At 43.9% G+C, this 22,889-nt stretch overlaps 1 protein-coding gene across 1 annotated transcript in view; it reads right to left on the bottom strand.

Annotated features, from left to right (window-relative positions):
- The window catches only part of LOC124788805 (juvenile hormone esterase-like), a gene marked incomplete at its 5' end in the record, with an annotated part of 85,144 nt that overhangs the window by 35,526 nt on the left and 26,729 nt on the right, over nt 1-22,889 (bottom strand). Inside the window, one exon of the mRNA XM_047256087.1 lies at nt 14,629-14,814. Within this exon, the coding sequence (XP_047112043.1) occupies nt 14,629-14,814 (186 nt within the window). The remainder of the gene's footprint in view (nt 1-14,628; nt 14,815-22,889) is intronic.

The following is a 22,889-nucleotide window of genomic DNA, read 5'->3' as shown; positions in this document are numbered from 1 at the left end:
GCAGCGTTAAGATCTAAAGTTTTTCAACAGGCGCATGTCCATTTTCTTTCAGGACATGGCGGGAGGAGAGCTACGGATAGGCGGATAGCGGAGAAGTTTTGGTGGAGGACACGACGTCAAGACGTAGACGAGTACGTCAGGAATTGTGTGCCATGCGCACAGCGTGCGGACTTGAGCCATCAAATGATTCAGCTTCAAAGATAACCAAAGGCAGACAGACCTTTCCAACAAATCGGAATTGATGTATTAGGCCCATGTAATAGGAGTGCAGCAGGGAATAAGTATGGTTAACAGTGATTGACCACTTTTCTAGGTATTTAGTCATGGTCGCATTACCAGATCAGAAGGCAAGTACGGTGGCACAAGCTTGGTTACTCAAGTATGGGATACCTCAGTCTTTAATCTCGGATCAAGGTACTAATGAAGCAACTGTGTAAGTTACTCAAGGTAAAGAAACTACGGACTAGTCCGTTCCATCAACAAGCAAACGGACGAACGGAGAGAGTGCATCCCACGATCGTTAAGATGTTGAGTAACTATGCAAATAGTCAACACACCGACTGGGATGTGTACTTGCAATTCGTAACGAGTGCATATAATAGTAAGGCACATACGTCGACAGGATTGTCACTGTACGAAGTGGTGGGCGGAAGATGCCATCACCTTTTGACATGCTTCGTCCAAGGCTGGGAGCGGAGAGCGGACAAGTAAGGCAAGCTGCGAAAACCATTAAGGAAGTATGGCAGAGAGTTAGACGAGCTAACACGAAAGCGTTGGAACGACAAGAACGGATGGGAGATACAATGAGGAAGTTGCCACAGTATGGAGAAGGCCAATGGGTTCTACTAGCTAATCCGTATGTTCCAATAGGGAAAACCAAGAAGTTCACAAACAAGTTCCAGGGACCCTACCAGGTAGTTGAAAGACATCACCTGTCAATGTATAATTACAATTGCCTACCAAGACAACGGTGGTTCACGTTAGTAGAGTTAAGCCGTTCCAGGGGGTAATGATGGGAGCTTTTTCCTTCTCTCTCCATTCTGTAGGTGACGCAGGATGGGGTATAAGTGGATAGTATGGGGCGTAGTTCTCTGACAGCTGACGCTAGCTGGCCAGGTACAGGATATGCCGTTGCGAAGTGGGGTGTTGTTCGGGAAACAACCGGATGTGGTCCTCACGAGTCACGAGTGGACGCTTCGGCTGGCACTCAATATCCTGCAGGTAAGGAACGACCTGCGGCAGCTACAGGAGGTGGCATCAAATGTGGAAACGGTTGCATGTAAGAACGAAATATTACGGGACTTGCAAGAAGAGTACGAGGCTTTGGATAGGTCATGTAAGAAAATAAGGGGACAACTGCACCAAGTCGTGAGCATGATTCCAGGGAGGAGACAGAGAGTAAAGAGGGGTTGGTTGAATGCAGGTGGGAAGTTGCTGAAAACAATTTTTGGAATAGCGGATAGAGACGATATTGAGGGTTTGAGCAATTCTTTAACAGTTATTCGCGACAGGGAGGAAAGCATAGGGAAGTTTGTGGATATACGCACAACAGAGATACTGGGATTAGGTACAGAGTTGTTGAATGTGACACACGTGGTGCGTGGGACGGCTACAGGGTTACGAGCATATATAGAACAAACACGGAAATTAGTGAATACGGATCTGGAACAGGTACAAATGCGATTGGATATAGTGGAAAGGAAGCTGTAAATGGCTAAATTGCTGCGGGAACTGGTTAACAGTATTGGTGATGCACGAGTGAGGATGGATGAACTGTAGGAGGCAGTACATCACGCATTACAAGGGCAGGTGAGTGTGACGTTGATGTCACCAGAAAAATTCGGGCGGAGTCTGAAGCAGGCAGAGGGAGAGTTTCAGAGGGGGTAGAGCATGTAGTGCCGATAATTGAAGCGAGTATGTCACTTTTTTATCATATGTTTGGCATTAAGGTAACAACTGATCCAGTAACGATGTATATAGAGATTAGATTTCCAGTAACTAGTGCAGGGAGAAAGTATCACTGTTACACAGTACATCCTTATCCGCTCAGATGGGAGCGCATGGGCAAGAGCGTCCAGTTCAGGAGATTTTATTAATTTCTAAGGAGGGGGATACTCATACTACTATGTCGAGTTTAGAGGGGAGTAGATGTCTAACGGAGTCAGTTTCCATTTGTCCATCACGGGATGTTTTCACGGGCAAGGTGTCGTGTGAGATCCAGTTATTTAGGGCAGAAGCAGAAGCTTCGGAGTGTCGAAGAATAATAGTGAAGCCTATGCCACATTTTCAGCAAGGTGGGAGGCATTGGTTGTATTCAGTATTCGCTACGGAGAGGATATCAGCCAAGTGTTATGACAATGGGAATTGGACAGCAACCACGGAGATGGAATTACAGGACAGTGGTTTGCTAACCAACGGGACAAATTGTGAAATATTAGGGGATCGTTTCAGCTTACCAGCCACAGTCACGGGAGTCACCAAGGTGACAGGTACTCATATGACGTTGTACTGGCCAGATGCGTCATTCAGCATCGCTCCAGGAGAAAATTTGACATATATTAACAACACCTTCGATGCTAAAGTATTGCAAACGATAGATAAACTAGTAGGTTCGGAGAAAGGTCAAATTTCAATGCAGTAATTATTAAGGGATGTGGAGGAGTACGATACCAGCTGGAAACGTAGCATAGTGACCATTGGTATTTCAACCAGACTATTACAGTGTTGATTGTATTTATCGGTGTGGTATATGTCTTATTAAAATGGAGGATACAGGATGTTAATGCAAGACCACTCCATGAGATTCCTGTAGAATGGATTACCACTAGGGCATGAGTCAGAGCACCCTGGATGTATATAGGGAAGAAGTAGAATATAGAACTAGAGTTAACATATAGGGTAAATTCGGGGACGAATTTAATTTTAAGAGGAGGCAGTATTGCGGCCACTTGTAGTAAGCGTTGCTTCACACAGTGAGGAAAAGCAAAACAGAAGCACGCCAGCGTCCGAGGCGTGGCGAAGTAAGCGAGCACAGATAGCCTCGCTAACAGCAGCAGTCTACCAACAGACTGACGCAAGGACGCACACAGACAGCTTCGAGAGAAGCCTGGAGAGTGCTGAGTACGGGGAAGTGAGGACAGCACGCCAAGTTACGCTGCAATATACTGTGGGAGTAATAACAAAAAGTTACCACCATGGGTAAAAAACGTCCTTCTGCCAGATATAAATAGTGGAGCACAGAGAGCAGCAGACAGAAGCCATTAGGAAGCAGTTGGGATCTGAGGACGGATGTGGTCCATGTCCGAATGCTCAATCTTTCTATGTGACGATTCTGGGAGTCTGTTCCAGCTTGCAGGAGTCATCTGTTGGCTGCCAGATGTCAACTTCAGCTCTGGAGGTCAGCCCGAGTTCAGTCGGCACCATGGCTGACTAACTACAGCGAGAACTTCGAGCAGGACTGGCCGCAGCGCGGTCTTGGTCACAGGCGCCGCCGGGGACTGACGCCTGGACTTCACGGCAACCCGGCCACATGGCGCGCGGTCCGCCTATGAGACATCGCGACTGACGGCTTCCCAGCTGCCGGTGCAGCAGGCATCGGCAGCTGACCTCACGGCGACGAGTTCTTCTCAACCACAGGGCATCCTGGCTTCAGCGGAGCACTGGTGGCCTGAGGCTCCCGAGTGCAATCAGCGGCGTGCATTGCGCGCTCTGTCGGAGAATTTACACAGCAGCAGCCAGGCGGAGGGATCCGCAGGGTTGGGCAGCAACGACGAGGGAGAAATTGCAAAGAAAGTTCAATAAATAATGGTAAAACTCCACGCCATCTCAGTCTTAGGTGCAGCCATTTTGTCTGCTGCTAACAAGTGGTGCAGAAGTGGCTACGCCTGCTGATAGCGAGACCTGCCACCTGCTACAAATCGTCTTTATGTGAATGGGCGGTGATATACTCCGAAGACTGCTGACACAGCGTCAGCACATTAAGAAGGAATGCGCCGTAATTCCGCTGGCCTAAGAGTCACCAAAGAGAAGAATACACGATTTAAACTGGCCTGAGAGCCGCCAAAGAGAAGAACACATGATTTAAACTTTAAACTTCTCGATATGCTGCCAAGTATGCTAACCAATTTTCTCAACTGCACTCGACGCTGTCATCCCAATAACAGTAGGGATCTCAGTCCAGGACACTACAGATTATTACTTACTCCATAAAAGAGCGGACTGGTCGTGTTGGGTCGCTTCCCCCGTCCTAGATTCGAGCCCTCCCTCGGGCATGGATGTGTGTGTTGTCCTTAGTGTAAGTTAATTTAAGTTAGATTAAGTAGTGCGTAAACTTAGGGACCTATGACCTCAGCGGTTTGGTCCTATAAGACCTTACCACAAATTTCCAATTTTCGTGTTGGGTTGCTGCAGATAGTGTAGAACGGATCCAAAACTTGATAACTTTTTTATGGAGAATCGGAATTTGCAATAAAAAAATGGGAGTTTCCATTTAAGATTTAAAAGTTGCCCCCCCCCCCCCGCCCCATCCAAGGGGTCGGGGACGGAGGTTCAGGTGTAGTATTATTTGATGTCCCCCTTTGAGCTTACGAACTTGTCTTACCCACTATTTTTATCCGATGTATAGTTTTCGAGATAATCCCATCCTAAACGCCGGCCGGTGGGGCCGAGCGGTTCTAGGCGCTTCAGTCTGGAACCGCGCGACCGCTACGGTGGCAGGTTCGAATCCTGGATGTGTGTGTTGTCCTTGGGTTAGTTAGGTTTAAGAAGTTCTAAGTTCTAGGGGACTGATGACCTCAGATGTTAAGTCCCATAGTGCTCAGAGCCATTTGAACCATTTTTCATCCGAAACTTCAGATGAACCAAGCTGTAGAACGAGTGTGACACTAAGCGAATGCGCTAAACTTCAAATTTACATCTGTATTTCAAGGAACTTTCCACACTTAGGTAATTATCTGTGGTCATATGTATTTTTGTCATTTATTGAGCACTGAGCCTATGTGTCTATTCACATAATGCTGACTTTTAAGTTCAAGTGGATATAACTTATTATTCATTTATTCACTATGGTTTGTTTCTGTTACTGTATCATATATGAGACTTTTGATCTCCTATGTCAGTTACGACACCCTGTTTTCTCAAAGGGATGCAATGACAATGCTTTTATGATTTTCATGAATTCTGAGGCACTCGACAAGTTATACTTGTGCCTTATACTATTACTACAGATTCTGTACCGTATCTTTATCTGAATATTAAAAGGAGTGCCACATTAAAACATTTTGGTGTGGTTGTCAGTGGACAAAGTGTGAGTTGTCCCTGAGTCTGCTGTACCTAAAGCATGTGTTTCTTCTATTGGTAGATGATTTTTACTGTGTTAAACAACTATAAATAACATTTTGACTTCTTGCCATGTCACGCAGATTTGAGTGCTCACCAACCCGTACTTGCACATATATTTTACTTCTCTTTGCACTATTTGTGTACTCAGGGTACCCTCCGCCACACACCGTCAGGTAGCTTGCGGAGTATGGATGTAGATGTAGATGTAGGTTTGCAATTCTGTATAGTATTTGTATCTATACAACTGAAAGACAACCTTTTTTTACAATCTTGGTGAACTATAAATAACATTTTGGTATTCTGTCAAATTAAGTACTATCAATGTTAGCCGGAGATCAGTGCTTACAGATAAGCTGCGCAACTTGAGAGATCGCAGCCTGCCGTGTTCGTACAACACAGAAGCGCCAAAGAAACTGGTATAAGTATGCTTATTCAAATACAGAAAGCTTTAAACATGCAGAATACGGCGCTGCTCTTGGCAACGCCTATGTAAGACAACAAGTATCTGAAGGAGTTGTCAGATCGGTTACTGCTGCTGCAATGGCAGGTTAACAAGATTTAAGTGCCTTTGAATGTGGTGGTATAGTCGGCGCACGAGCGATGAGATACACCTTCTCCAAGGTAGCGATGAAGTGGGAATTTTCCCGTAGGACCATTTCATGAGCGTTCTGTGAATATCAGGAATCCGGTAAAACATTAAATCTCCGACCCCGCTGCGACCGGAAAAAGATCCTGCAAGAACGGGACCAACCAAGACTGAAGAGATCGTTCAGTGTGACAGAAATATAACTCTTCAATAAACTGCTGCAGATTTCAATGCTGGGCAACCAACAAGTGTTAGCGTGCGAACCATTCAACGGAACATCATCGATATTGGCTTTCGGAGCCGAACACCTCCTTGTGCACCCTTGATGACTGCACGACACAAAGCCTTACGCCTCGCCTGGGCCCGTCAACACCGAAAATAGACTGTTGATGACTGGAATCATGTAGCCTGATCGGACGAGTTTCGTTTCTAACTGTATCGAGCGGATGGACGTGTACGGGTATGGACACGACCTCGTGAATCTATGGACTCTGTATGTCAACAAGGGACTGTTCTAGCTGGCGGACGCTCTGTAATGATGTGGGGTGTGTGCAGTTGGAGTGATGTGGGACCCCTCATACGTCTAGATACGACTCTGAAAGGTGACGCGTACGCACGCATCCTGTCTGATCACCTGCATGCATTCATCATGCATTTTCGACGGGCTGAGGCAATTCCAGCACGACAACGCGACACCCCGCACGTCCAGAATTGCTACAGAGTGGTTCCAGACACACTCTTCTGATTTAAAACACTTCCGCTGGCCACAAACTCCCCAGACATGAACATTATTGAGCATATCTGCGATGCCTTGCAACGTGCTGTTCAGAAGAGAACTCCAACCCCTTGTACTCTTACGGATTTGTGGACAGCCCTTCAGGATTCATGGTGTCAGTTCCCTCCAACACTACTTCAGACATTAGTCGAGTCCATGCCACTTCGTGTTGCGGCACTTCTGCGTGCTCGCGGGGGCCCTACGCGATATTAGGCAGGTGTACCAGTATCTTTGGCTCTTCAGTGTAGTAGTGCCGGAGAGTGCGCAGTAGAGGGATTTTGTCAGATTTCTGTTAACATACAATGAGAGCAATATTCGTATCTTTGTTGTACCCAGAAACGTGTTTACACATTGTGGAATTGAGCCGTGGAAAAAATTGCTAAGAGCGCGCCGCAGGGCGTTGTGTGAAGCAGTCGCCCTCCGTTTATGGCGGTGGCGCCTCCGGTGGAAAAGGGTAAAGGTTGCCTGTTCACGTGCATTTAAGGGGCGCTATACGCTCGCCAGTCGGTCAGTTGGTCAGTCGGAGCGAGTCTGGATCAGTCACTCGTCACCAGTTCGTGGACTGTCCCTGTTTGTGCGGCAGTTAGTGTCTGTCTGTCGTTCGATAACAAGCGTAGAGCAGCGCATTACAATCTGAAAGTGAAGGTACGTGCTCTCAAAGACAGTTGGTGGGCAAATAAAGCAAATGAAATACAGTTATATGCCGACACACACCAAACGGGCAGATTCTTTGAGTCCCTGAAAACTATCTTTGGTCCAAGAGTTGGGAAGATAGCACCAGTTTATAACAAAGATAAAAGTTATCGGCTGACGCAACAGAGTGACATCCTGTCTCAGTGGGCGGAACATTTTAATGACGTTCTTATTCCCGACCATCAGACAACCGATATTCCATGCATAGAAGCACTTGAAGACCTGCCAGTTGAGGAACAACTTGCGGATGCGCCTTCCTACGATGAATTCATTTCAGCACTGGCTAAGTTGAAAAATGACAAAACAGCAGGATTAGATAACTTGCCATCAGAGCTATATAAATATGGGGGGCCAAACATCAAGAAACCATTGTTTGCTCTGATCTTAAGGATTTGGGAGTATGAAATGATTCCACAAGACTGGAAAGATGCTTGTATTTCCAAGATCTATAAAGGCAAGGGTGACATATCAGACTGCAGCTCCCACAGGGGCATTTCTCTTCTCTCAGCAGCGGGAAAAGTCCTTGCCCACATAATTATCACCCGGTTAACACACTTTGCAGAAAAACTGCTACCAGAGACCCAGTGTGGCTTTCGCCCAAACAGAGGCACAGTGGATGCCACATTTGTTGTCAAACAAATGCAAGAGAAAAGCTTAGAGCAACATCGGCCTTTGTTCATGTGCTTTGTAGACCTGGAGAAAGCTTTTGATCGTGTCCCACGGGAAGCTCTCTGGATCATACTAAAGAAAACTGGGTGGCCGGACAAAATTGTCAATTTGATTCAGCAGTTTCATGAAAACATGATGGCAAAAATCCGCCATGAGGACAAGCTCTCAGAACAGTTTCCCGTGACATGTGGTGTAAAACAAGGCTGTGTTCTGGCTCCCACACTCTTCTCACTTTACTTCGCAGTTGTTATGAGAGACGCGACTAAAGCCTGTAGTAATCAAATTAGTCTCGACACAAGGACAGTCAAAAGTGTCTTCAACATCTCTCGCCTCAGAACAAAAAGTCGCGTAACCAAACTATCCATCTTAGAGATTCTCTACGCGGATGATGTATGCATGATGGCTAATTCTTGCGAAACTCTTAAGACTTACATAAATCTGCTAAATGCCTCCTGCAGAAGATTTGGCTTAGCCATTAGCATCACTAAGACGCAAGTTCTCAAACAGCCACTTAGAGGTCTTAATGCAGATGACTCCAGTATTGAGATAAATAACAAATCCTTGCAAAATGTGTCAAATTTCAAATACCTGGGAAGCCAAATTAGAAGTGACAACAGCCTGATAACGGAAATCGCAGCGCGTATAGCCAGCGCAGCCTCAGCCTTCGGTAAGCTTAATGACCGAGTATGGAAATCACATGATCTCAAACTCCAAACAAAAATTGCAGTCTACAAAGCAGTAGTATTACTCACCTTACTCTATGCCTCGGAAACCTGGTGCTGTTACAAAGCTGACATTAAGAAGCTAAATAAATTTCATCTTCGATGTCTGATATCAATTCTGCGCATCAAATGGGAAGACCGTGTCCCAAACACGGAGATTTTGCGCCGCGTGAAACTGGCTGCTATTGAAGCTTTAATAATGAAACATCAACTGAGATGGAGTGGTCACATAGTACGCATGGATGACAGTAGGCTACCTAAAGCGGTGTTCTACTCGCAGCTCTCGTGCGGGAAGAGGAGGAAAGGTGGTCAACACCTGCGATATAAAGACACCATTAAACGCCACCTTGCAGCCTGTGGCATTCCAAGCAACCGTTGGGAGGAGCTAGCATTGCGCCGATCGGAGTGGCGATCAATTGTACATAAGAGCATCGAACAATTCGAGCAAAAGCGTCTAATGAACCTGGATGCTAAAAGAGAGCTCCGAAAATCTCAGCTCAAGCCTGTCTACACGTATACTTACAACTCTGCTGGTCAACTTCACTGTGCTTCATGCAACAGGATATTCAAAGCGAAATTCGGATTCGCGAGCCACATCCGAGCCTACCACAACAAGGACAGAGAAGACTGACGGAGTCGCTGTCGCCGGACACAGCGAGGAGGACATCATCATCATCATGTCTGTCGGTCGGATCAAACTTTAACGTCGGCAAAATGAGACTCTTGCCACTCCGCCAGTAACAGAACTCCGCTAGTGGTCGCCCGGTCAGGGCTGAGTTCCTGCATCTGAGTCTGCGCATTGGGGCGCCAGTCTGTTCGAGTTGCTCGGGCAACGGTCATTGGTGGTTGGATCGATCGGTTGGTGCATTGGTGGTTGGATCGATCGGTTGGTGGGTCGCGCACTGAGACACAAGATGACTTGTCCGCCTTGAGCGTCGGCCCATGTGAAGTCGCCACGTGAGTCCAGTGGGCCGCGCCGTATAGCGAGGGGTAGTGGCTTCGCGGCCGACACGAGAGCAACAGGAGTCAACCCACGACATCCGTCTGGCCGGTGCGAGCTGCGACGCCGTGAGACGGGAGATCGGCGCGGCTTCCTGCGTCCGTTGAAGCGTCGGGCAGCGGACGGTTCGGGAGAGCGTTTTCGGGGTGCTACGCCAGGTCTTCGCCAGAAATCGCAGTTTATTAGAAGTTAAGTGATTGGAGATATGCTGTTTCATTTACTTGTTAAATTCTACTTGTTTTCTTGGCGAGGTCACCAGCCGCTTTGCTATGGGGTAGTCCCACCATTCTTCTCCGTTTGTCCACCCACGGGAAGGTGGTTATTTATGAATTGGGTGGTCCGTTTTTCCCTTGTGGAGTAGGGGCGGGTTAGAGCAAACTGCGGTTCGGGTTGTTCGGTAATCTTCCTGTCAATCTGCCATACGTTAATAGCTGCCTCTGTCATGTTTGTCGGATTCTGTGTTAACGAATTTATTGCTTGAAGTGTAACCGCCGAATTCCTGTTTTGATCATGCCTATTATCTTGAGAGGCGGTATGTGTGTAATGTAGAGCATGTTTGATAACCTTGTATATTTTATGTAAGACTGCGTTTCATGGGGTTTTATTTAAATGGTCATTTTAGTATATAAAGTTGCCATCCTTCCAGCGTAAGAGTTTTTTGTAAAATCGAGTTGCACCTTCGGTGGCAAGTTAATCCTTTAATGCTAGTGTTTTGTACCATTTCCATCCCTCCTACGGGGTGCATAGTTTATGTGCTTGTGTGAGTTGTTGAAATTTTTAGTTCAAAGTAATCTGGTGTGTTGTAGATTTGCACCAGTGTAGTCTTTCAGAGGCTGTTGTGAGCGGTCGTGACTATGGCCGCGTCAAAAGGGAGCGGCAAGGTTCTCAGCCCGAAAGCACATACAGTCAAAAATTGTTCTTTCTGCCTCGGAATAAATTGTAACTTGATATTTAGAGGGTGCTTTCTGATTATAATTTTAAATCTGTTTCTAAAAAAAAGGAAAAAAGGCTTTTAGGAATAAAATTTCTATTTCTTGAAAGATATTTGATTTGTTTTCATCATTTACCCACTGGCAACTACTTCCACGCTCACATAGTGTGATTAAATGGGTGAAAGGAAATTCACGGTTCAGGAATAATTATAGATCTGTGTAAAGCTTGTCAGTGTTTGAAAAATACATTACAAGTGTAATAGACTGACACTTTATTGGTTTCTATCACTTTTTCTTACATCGCTGAAAGTTAGTTGACCAAACACCTCCTCATCATTCGATGTTTATGTCTAAAAAACATGGCTGTAGTTGTTGCAATTAGTTCATGCATTGTAATCTGCATGGATCGCATTTTGCTTTTGTTCTGTGGCCGTATGTCAGGGAGGAACTGGAGCGTTTTGATAGGATCAATCCGAAGATTCTGTTTACCTGGGAGGAGGAGGCAGGCGGAATATTACATTTCCTTGATGTATTAGTTTTGAAGAAAGAAGATGGTAGCTTGTGCGACACGGTTTCCGAAAACCCACGCGCACAGATGGTTACATACGCCGATATTCTATCCACCACCCACAGCAAAAGCGATGCATCATAAAAAAGTTGGCGGACAGAGCAAGGAAAATCTGCTTGACACAGAATTAAAACATCTCACCAATGCATTGCAAGAATGATTATTCGTCCACTAATGCGAAATGAGCGTTAGGAACACTGCGTAGACATTATAGCGGTGCTGTAGCGCCGGTGAAATTGAAAGTTTTCCTGCCATTCATTAAGGACATGACTGACTGCGTAGGAAAAATCCTAAAAAAAAGCAGAATACCGCAGTAATCTAAACACCTACACAGGAGATACTAGATCACCTAAAATCGTCCAAGGATGCTCGCAAACCGATGGAGAAAGCTGGAATTTATGGATTCCTTGCAGTTGGAGGTATACGTGAGCACTACAAAAAGAACTGTCAAAAAACGACTCAAAGAGGACAAGGGAAATAATAAAAGAGGGGAGACTGACAGATTAGCTGTTGCTGAACATGACCTGCAGCAGGAGACCACCACATTAATTTTGATAGCCACAAGCGGCTACCATGAAAGGCTAGTCAGAGAGGCCATAGTAATTGCGAAACACCCTAGAAATTTGAGCAGAAGAAGCATGGCGTGAAACGGAATTAAATTTGGATTCCGGTGGTGAGGAAGATGTGTATTCCACCGTGGGATGATAGCAACAGCGGACGACGGTAGTCGTCAACGGCCAATTGTGCTCGCGTGTTCAAAACAAGTGACTTCACGCCACTGTACGGAAGCTCTCGGAAACGGAATTTTACTGTAGCCAGGATGTGAATCGGACAGTCAACAAAGCTATGATCCCCCTTGAAGATGGCCTCAGCTGATGGGGACGAAACATTGCGTTGTAATGTGAAATTTATTCGACCATCGGATAGCCAAGAACATTTTATTAACTGTGACATTTCCGGCCGTGAAAGTTTACATTTTACGATAATGTACCTGTTACCATGTGGTGTGGCCTGTTTGATGCTATGTGTGTACGTACAGTGTGCGAAACCAGCCCCATCTGATGGACGAGAAAATGGTAGTTTCTCGTCGTCGGTGAGTTGTACTACAGAGTAGCTCGAGGCCTAGACTTATAGTATTTTAAGAAGTGCTGTATCAGCGAAGTATAATGTTTCATTTGCTTTAAAATACTGAAAACGGAAGGAGCCACAACCAACTTGCTACACCAAATAAGAAGAAAACTTAAAACTTAACAATAAATTCACAGTTTACAATAAAAATACAAAGTATCTCATCGGCTACCTGTGTATACATAACACGCATCTATCAGCTTGTAGCCCTTAAAAACTGGAATACTAAAGCGAAAGATAGAGTTTTTCAACCTCAGTTTTCATCCTTTATCAGTGCCTATCCGTAATACGCAGATAGTGGTATGATCCTCAATGACAACAAGATTCTTCACCGTAGTTTGAAACAATTAGAATCAGTAGAAGAATACTAATGATTTTCTGTAGTATTTCACCTTTTAACACTCTTCGAGGAAAGCAATGAGCGGTGGACAGATTATTTTTTCTTCTTTTATTTCCCTTTTTCATTTAATATTTGGATTACATGTATATCGAAACGAAGGAAGTCATAGTTTTTCAATCTTTGTCCCACGTCTACGCTTATTATAGCAGATAATATGAATAAAAAACTGAAAATCGGTCATTTCCGAAACCGGCTTTGTCACGGTTTCAGAGTCCAAGTTAAACTGGAATTGAAAAAAACGATAAACACCATCCATACTCCATATTTCTTCCTCTGGGAGTTCTTTAAGTCCAGAGTGTTCTAAAATCGGCGTTCAAACCTCTAGGCGCTGGAGGGAAATACCCGTAAAGAAGTCGTCGGTATTCCTATTACTGTACTGGAGAACACTTCGCTTAGTAGCTTGATAGTTCCTCTACAGGGTGAAAAGTATTTAAACCGACAAACTCTGGGAGGTTGTCGGGGACATCAAGACAAATATTTTCCCCTAATGTCATTTTTTCCTATGAGGATTATTTAAACCGGTGGAGGCCGTATTACGCTCATCAGATGTTAGACGCCGTATTACGATCTTCAGTTGTTAGAGGGCGTATTACGCTCTTCAGTTGTAGGCAACTGCTGTCCACCAGTGTATTAGTGCATTGTCTCTGTTTACTAATGGAGCGATACACCTGGAGTGAGTACACTGATATGGTTGGTGCGCTACGTAGTACGGACGAGCTGCACAGCGGGTTTATCAACAACAATATCCTAATCGCCGTATCCCGCATCATACGACCTTTGCTGCTGTGTACCAACGTCTGCGTAAGACCGGGTCATTTAGCAGATTACCTGGACAGGGACGGCGTCGCACGGTAAGATCACTGCAATTTGAGGAATTTGTCTTGCAGCATGTGGAGCGGGATCCTTCAATCAGTGCGGTTCTTCGTTAATGTGTGGGTCGGTGTTGATGGGGACTGTTTAATTGGGCCGTATCTGCTACCTAGGCCATTAAATGGCAGGCACTATTATAATTTTCTCAGCAGAGCATTGCCAGAATTGCTGGAAGACGTCCCGCTCCCTACAAGACAACGCATGTGGTTCCAACCGGCACATTTCGGTCATCGTATGCGTCGGTTCCTGGACCGACGGTTCCCAGAAACGTGGATTGGCAGAGGTGGTCCTGTACTATGGCCTGCTCGATCCCCAGATATGTCCCCTCTGGACTTTTTCATATGGGGCTAGATGCGCAACCCTGTTTACGCAACTCCTGTTGCATCAGAAGAGGATCTGGTTGCCCGGATAGTAGCAGCAGCAGGAACAATTCAGGATACTCCTGGGGTTTTTGCCCGTGTCAGACAGAACACGATCCAACGGTGTAACATTTGTTTACGTGTCAATGGGGGCATTTTCGAAAATCTAATGTAACTGAAATGTGTTGTCTCTTGGGCATAAGAAATTTAAAAGTGTTTGTTGGTTTAATTAATTTGCGACCAGAGAAATCTTCCTCTACCTGTTTAAAAACTCCTCATAGGAAAAAATGACATTAGGGAAAAGTATTTATTTTGATGTCCCCTACAACCTCCCAGAGTTTGTCGGTTTAAATACTTTTCACCCTGTATATGAGTGCTCCGCTAACCGTGGTGCCCATCTGAGTGGTGTGATCTTTAAGAAGTGAGTCCTATATACCGCATGGAACTCAAAAGCCTCACGCGTCTGCATTTGTAAATCATGATGACCTGTGTTCATAAAGTTTTTGTGAACTGTTGAAAAAGGGACGTTCTCTCTGGATCACCCTGTAAAGTAAATGTGGAGCTAAACAATGCCACAACTTCTCACCTGAGGAGAGCGGTGAGACGAAATGCACCGAAGTAGACATCGAACCGGCGCTTTGTCCGAATAACGTGACTCGCTGCGGGTCGCCGCCGAAGCTGGCGATGTTGTTCTGCACCCAGGTCAGCGCCAGCTGCTGGTCCTTGAGTCCCGCGTTGCCAGGTGCGACGGCGTCTCCCGTTCCCAGAAAACCTGAAATTGAACACGACATCCATGACAAAGGAAGTTATTCTCAACAGAGCCAAACGACTACTGTAGAGGTAGACACCGAATGTTAAGGCGAAATGTGCTGATCGCAGTTGTGTGAATGCAGTATTCATGATCCATTTAAAAAATATCTTTAATTTGTGGTTCAAAAGTACCTGAATTAGTAGTGCACGAGCACAAAACAAAAGCGAGAAACGTTTACATATAGAGGGTGACACAGAAAAACATTTCCACAATCCAATAAAACTAGAAGTGGTGAAGGAAAGAAATTGCATTCATAGTAATTAAAACAGTACAACTTTGTCATTTACAAAACATTGATGGCATTTATCGTTTTTCAAAAATTACGTCCCTTAGATAGCGTGAAATCTGCTGATGAGATTCCTCATTGACCGCTGCAAATCTCAGCTGGGATACTGTGAACAGTATCCTGAATTCTCTGTTTTAACTCACACAAGGTTCTTGGATGCGTCATGTAGACTTTTTTCTTGAGGTAGTCCCACAAGAAAAAATCTAAAACGAATAAATCTGGCGATCTAGGGGGCCATGGAACGTTACCGAATCGTGAAACCACAAGGTTGCCAAATAATTCTCGCCCATGTGCCATTGATTGCCGTGCACTGTGTGATGTCGCTCCGTCCTGATGAAACGAAGCTTCTTGAACGTTTGGAAAGTTGTTCAATGAAATTGTAACTTAAGTTCGTAATATCTCCACGTACGATCGGCATTGACAGTTATTGTTTTTCCCTGTTCATTAACCAAAAAATACGGTCTGATAATCCCACACCATACTGTCACTTTATGAGCGTGTGAAGAGCGCTCATGAACGTCATTGGGGTTTGTGTTTGCCCAGTAACGGTAGTTCTATTTATTCATATAACCTGTGAGATGAAAATGTGCCTCATTTGACACCCACAATTTGTTTAGAAATTTTGTCATTGTTTATTTTTGTTATCATTTGTTCACAGAATCCTAATCGTAATCGGAAATCGTTGTCCTTCAATAGTTGCACCATCTGTAGTTTGTGTGGATGAAATTTCAAATCAAAATGAATAATTCTACGAACACACTCCCGGGACATTCCATCCACTGCTGCTTGCTTACGAATTGAATGGCGTGGGCTCCGTAAGACAGACTCGCGTACAACATCAATATTTGCTGGAGAACGCACACTTCTTGATCGTCCTGTTGGTTTCTTCTTGAAGGCAGATCCATCTCTACAACTTATTAATCCATCATTTTATCGCGTGTTTCAACGTAACGGTATCATGACGTCCTAAATTATAAAATCGTCAAAACCCTCTCTTCACCGCTACCAAACTATCATTGTTTTTATAAAACATTTTTGTGGCTACCGCACGCTGTTGTCCGTTCCACTGATCCATGATTACTGAAATGGCGGACTGTTTACTCGCTGTAATCGAACCCGCAGTGCTGCCACCTGCCCATGTCTGCCACTACTCATTTCAAACATTCCCGTTATTCTGTCACCCTGTACATTAAGATGAGTAATGAGGAGAAATTGAATAGAATTAGCGAGACAAATTTATGGCACAACTTGACTAAAAGAGAGGATCGGTTGATAGGACACATTCTGAGACATCAGTGGATCATCAGTTTAGTACTGGAGGAAAGTGTGGGAGGCAAAAATCATAGAGGGAGATCAAGAGATGAATACAATAAACAAATTCAGAAGGAAGTAGATTGCAGTTATTGAGAGATGAAGAGGCATCAATCCTGTCTTCGGACTAAAGACCACAACAAGAACAACACAGTACCAAATTTTCCAACGTAAAATTCATGGACGTGTCCTAGCCCTTATATGATGATAAGAAACTCAAGAAATTTACACGATATGAAAGGCTAACTGACCAGCAGTGCCGTGCGGTGTCTAAGGAAAACTGAACATCCTCTAGATGTAGGAGAAGCTATCATGAACGTTTTAACATACAACTTGTACATACATTTGGTGTCTACATATAATGACACCGCGGATCCAAGTTTCCGGAAACCATCATCAATGTGAATATAAAAAGGTTGCTAGCAAGATATTCCTACGCAATTCTTAGTTCCAAACAATGGTAGTTGCTTGCAATTTTAATATTTGCTTACTCTCGTGACACTAGTATAAGTGTAATTTCAAATAATTTTGCTTTACCATTATTGTCACAGTGCAGGCTCTTGGTGACCAACACTGAAGAGTTTTTGCTCAGACCTTATAGTATCCCAAGGGTACGATGAGCTTCCGCTTATCTTGTCACTCAGCATTCTTCCCCGTATGCACGTCGTTACTAATTTACTTTGCCAATCTCCAAACTGCTTTCAAAAGTGCGGCGAATCAATTGTGTGTCCTATCTACAGGTTGGAAAAATACCTTCCCATGCTACTAATACCAAATATCAATCTCTACAACGATAATAAACGTAAATCTAAGGCATTAGTTGAGGTTATGAAAACAAAGTAGCTCGCCCCAAAGCACATTGAGACAAGACTAGATGTGGTGGCTTTACTTATAAGCAGACACGAATGATCTTTCAGCAAGTCATTCTGTACAAAGCATCGTCAAAATCTTTCAACATATTTTCTTGTATTCTTTAGTATGAATACAAATGTGATGCCATTCTCCATACTACCCCATATCTACTAAGTCCACAGCTCGTGTTCTAGTAGCTAGTGTTGCTGTCTCTGGACCACAGGGTCCCGGGTTCGATTACCGGCCAGGTTGGGGATTTTTTCTGCCCAGGGATTGGGTGTTTGTGTTGTCCCCATCATTTCATTGTCGTCATCATTCGTGACAGTGGCTAGATTGAATTGTGTAAAAAGATTGGACTGTGTAAAAATTGGGTCTTTTTACGGGTGCTGATGACCGCTCAGTTAAGCACCTCACAAACCAAATATCATCATCATCTACAGTTAGTTTTGGAGATGTAAACGTATTCACCTTATTCAGTTCTTGGTCACCCACAAAGATCTTTAACCCCAGAACAAACTTCCGTCCGTTAGCAAATTTACTGTTCCTTGATGCATCTGTATGAATGGTATCATATTTAGCCTAAGTTGTTTAATAAAGGTCTTTTCTTCCCAGTTCGGTTCAGTATCTCTTCATTAGTTACTCGATCTACCACTCTAATCTTCAATAATCTTCTCTAACACCACATTTCAAAACCTGGTATTCAGTTCTCGTATAGCAATACTTCCGCCCACGTTTGACTTCCATACAACGAATGCTCCATACACATACATAAAACACATTTCCTGACAAAAAAAGTTAAGTAGCCAGAAAGGAGGATGAAAGGAAATGAAAATTCACCCGTTGAAGGGGTACATGATGTTATTGTGATTATAAAACATAATGAAATTTATGAAGATCTTGGGCAGTTTGAGCACACAAATCACTATCACGTTGCACTGTCACTGACCTGCACTGATACACTGATTCAGTAGGGATGGGCATTACAGAGCTGTTGTGTAGTCATCTGAGGTAAGCTGGCCCAAAACTGTTCTAAGTGGTCGTTGATATCCTGGGACTGATATGGAGTTGACGTCCAAGCTGTTCCCAGGTGTGTTCTACTGGAGACAAAATCAATGGATCTTGCTGGCCACAGGTGTACCTCAGCATCATGAAGACAGTTCATAGAGACATGTGTTACATATGGACGAGCATTATTAATTGTAAAATGACACCACGATAGTGACATATGAGAGGTAAAACAAGATAATTCAAGGTGTCCATGATGTACCGCTATGCCGTCAGTACCAGCTGCGACCTAAAATCATACTCGATAGCTCCCCACACCATTATACCAAGAGTACTGTGTCTCTGGAAGAATGGGACCTCTCTCTCGCTACACAAGAAGACGATCATTCTAGGTAGTGCACAACCTCAATTCATCACTGAACACGATGTGATAGCAGTTATCAGTAGTCCATAACACCACTCCAATCTCAGCCATTTGTGTTGTGGTGTTAATGGTAGTCTATGCATGGCATGATAATTGGTTCAAATGGCTCTGAGCCCTATGGGACTTAACTTCTGAGGTCATCAGTCCCCTAGAACATAGAACTACTTAAACCTAACTAACACACATTCATGCCCAAGGCAGGATTCGACCGTAGCAGCAGCGCGGTTCCGTACTGAAGCGCCTAGAACCGCTCGGCCACAAGGCCGGCATGGCATGATAATTCTCTAATCCGGCTGCCAACCATTGGTGTAGGATGACACTGAATGAGGCAGGGCGTCCATTACTTGATCTTGGATGCCACACACAGATGTGAAGGAGTTACCCCGACTGTATTCCGTTAGAAACGTGCAAAGTACGAAGTATATCACAGCTGAGATAGCCACAGGAGAGCGCAGATGTTACGCCTTATAAAATACAACACAGCCACTGAATGTTGCGAGGGGGCCATCCAGGCGAGATATGAAAATAGTTGACACAGCAACATCTAAGCGGAACAAGGCAGAAGCCTTTAGACACCAGCAACTGCAGAAGTGTTCAATATACATGCTGCAAGGCATAGCAAAGCCAAAAATAGTGAGGCCCGTGAATTGTAAATACCTAGTTACTTTTGTATTGAAATGTTCTTGAGTAATATTGCAGCACTATCGTCACATGGCTGTGACACTTGGGGTGCCGTCTGGAATGCTGTAAAGAATCTTCAATTCGACGTCATATTAGAGCCCTGAACATAAGGCACAGAGCTACCGCCGCCACGGGGCCTGCCGAGTCCTAGGTCATAACGCACTGGCCACAGTGCTCTTAGAGTCACAGCACTGGAGACATACGCCACTCCTGAGCTCGGACGAATTCGCTGACGGAAGCAGTGGTGTTACGCCAATGCTCGGGCATGCTACGCTCTGTCAGCATTGTGGGATGCCGAGCCTACCCATGAGGGAGACAAGTCGATGCCTCAGCCACAATAAAGGAATATGAAACCAGAAAACAAATCTACTGACACCACTTCTGTTTCGGTGTGCTTGGTCCACTATGAAGCGATCCCGCTCCCACTCATGTGGTGGTCACATGTGGTGGAATGAAATGTTGATGATGAGTCAGTCTGACCTCACGTTGTGATACAGTCCTACGTCAGCACACGACTACATCCAAATCTCCCTCAAATCAGGGTATTCTACGATTGGACCAGCCGACTAAATGGAGCCCACCAATGGCACCTCTTTTCAAACTCTGTTACCCGCTGACTAAACTGTCTTACAAGCGTATGCAGCCTCTCCGTGTCTTTCACAGTAATGACTCAACATGCTACGCTGTTCACGCTTGTGTATACACGAAACCTGGAAACGTTAATAAATACGAACAAAACTAACACACTTGGTGGCTGTTCAAGTTGTTACAACAAATTGCAACTCTGATCATTTATCTTTTGCCCATCTGTGCATGAGTAAGAAGTTAGTTTATCATCATACCATGCATTCTAGTTGCTTCAATATTTTTTATTTTTATTTTTTATTTTTTTTGGCGGATTGGCAGACAGTGAACATTCCAATAGGTAAATTTATATGTGATATTACAATATTTTCTTTTAAGAAAAATCTTTCTCATGCTGCTGCTAGTCTGTATATTACATCTCAGTTGCTTCTCTTTCGTTAGTTAGTTTTGTGTCCCGAGTGAACCCATGTACTACTATTAGTGTGTAATCTCCTCAGCATCGCCAGATTTGTGTTTCCTATATTGCGTTATCATTCATTCGTTTTTGTTTTATGCATCTTGTAACATCTTTTCAATAAAATATTCGTTCCATCACTGATATTATCAATCCTTTGCCATGTAATAGCATGGAAAAAATTTAAAGTTACTATCTGTCCATCCTGAGCTTTAATTCCTCTTTCCAAATTTCTCCCTAATTTGGCTCACTGCTTTCTTTTTATTAGTCATAAGTATTTTGACGAGCTTGATGTGGTCTGCCACGCTGCCTCTATTTTGCCAACTTCTGCATGTCACAGTAACATCTCCACTTTTCATTCTCAATAGTTTGCCTGATGGATCCCAGTTTCTGTCTTTACATGGAGTTTTCTTCCTCTACCACTCCCTCTAGTACCGCGACAGTTGTTCTTTAGTGTATTGATACAAGTTCGTTCATCTGGTCCCTTCTTCCAGTGTTTTCCATGTGTACCTTTCTTCGCCAGTTATGTGGAAAATCAGCTCGTTCCTGATCTTATTAATCCACCTAATTCTTAAAATCCCTCCGTAGCACCACATTTGAAAACCTTCAATTCTATTTTGTTTTTGTACTCCCACAATTCATGTTTCACTTTCATACAATGCTGTGCTCGATAAGTTCAAAAATGGTTCAAATGACTCTGAGCACTATGGGACTTAACTTCTGAGGTTATCAGTCCCCTAGAACCTAGAACTACTTCAACCTAACTAACCTAAGGACATCACACACATCCATGCCCGAGGCAGGATTCGAACCTGCGACCGTAGCGGTCGCGCGGTTCCAGACTGTAGCGTCTAGAACCGCTCGGCCACCCCGGCCGGCAGCTCGATAAGTACATTCTAAAAATTTCTTCCTCAAATTGAGGACTATCTTTGATTACTAGTAGACATCCCCTGACTAGGAATGCCTTTGCTAGGCTGTCCTCCTTGCTTCGCGCATCACTTGTTATTTTGCATCCAAAATACCGAAAGTCTTTCACTTTTTCTACTTCGTTGCCATCACATTTGATGTAGAGTATGTCGCTAATCTCCTTTCTAGTGCTCCTTATTTTACTTTTGTCTTCATGGATTTACTATCTATCTATAGTGTATGCTCATTACACTGTTTATTCAAGACATCCTTTAAAACTTCCTCCCTTTCACTGAGAACTGCGTTCTCATCAGCGAATATTAGCATTGATATCCTTTCACCTCGTATTCTAAGTCAACAAATTTTATGACTGTGTCACGATTTGTTTAACCACTGCTTCTGTTAACAAACGCAACGTAGGAATTGCCGCTCTCCTATCTTTACCTTTCCTAATGTCAAACTGACATCTTTTCCATTCTAGTTTATTTTATTCTTGTCAGTAACAGGGATGAGTTATCGGTTAAGCTGATTACGTGATAGTTCCGTATGATGTATCCTACATTGCTATTTTCTGAATTGCGCAGATAAGATTTTCCCGAAAGTCAGATGATATATCTCCAGTGTCATAGATTCTATAAGAATTTGAATGGTCTTTTAATTGCCACTTTCTTCAATAATTTTAAAAATTACAAAGTAATATTATTTATCCCTTCTACTTTATTTGATAGCATGTCTTCCTAATTTCTGTTAAACTCTGACTCAAATATTGGACTTCCTATGTCTTCCATACCGACTCCCACTTCTTTTTCTATCACGTCATCAGACAAATCAGTGCCCTAGAAAAGGTCTTCAGTGTACTCTTTCCACTATCTGCTCTCTTCTTTGCATTAAAAAATAGAATTCTCATTGCACTTGCTTTTAATTTCATTGATGACTGGTTCCTTATTTTCTATATTTCGAATGTGTTCTTCCGGCGATCATTTCTTTTTCGAACTTTTCGTTTTACCTGTAGCCATTTCACCATTGGTTTCCTTTACTTACTATTTGTTGCAGTCTTAACTGAGTTATACTGCTGCATTCCTGCCTATATTTCAGTACATCCTACTTCCGTCGATACGTCCAACTTCCGTGATATCTCTTTTTGTAATGTCCATTCGTCTTCAAGTGAACTGCCTATTTCGGTATTTATTACCGCAGTATCTACGGCTATAGAGTACTTCAGACGCTTCTCGTGATTTTTCAATATTTTAGTATCCCTATTATTTTCGCTTTACTTCTTCCAAACGATTCTCTTGAACTTGAATTTAGTCTTCTACATTACAAATTGCGGTTAGAGTCTACTTCTGCTCCTGCATACGTCTTACAATGCACTGTCTGATTTCGGAGTCTACGTCTGACCACGATGTAATCCAGCTTGAATCTTATCATATCTCCTCTTGGTAACATCAGTTTCCAGTACCAAGAAGTGGCCCTTAAACTCTGTCAGCTCTTCGGTCCTCTTTGACAAGGGTGATGGAAGACCGAAGACGATT

This window comes from Schistocerca piceifrons, chromosome 3 (genome assembly GCF_021461385.2).
Source record: "Schistocerca piceifrons isolate TAMUIC-IGC-003096 chromosome 3, iqSchPice1.1, whole genome shotgun sequence".
Classification (NCBI taxonomy): Eukaryota; Metazoa; Arthropoda; class Insecta; order Orthoptera; family Acrididae; genus Schistocerca; species Schistocerca piceifrons.
Note: the sequence above shows the minus strand (reverse complement) of the source record. Positions and strands in the feature narration are given on the sequence as shown.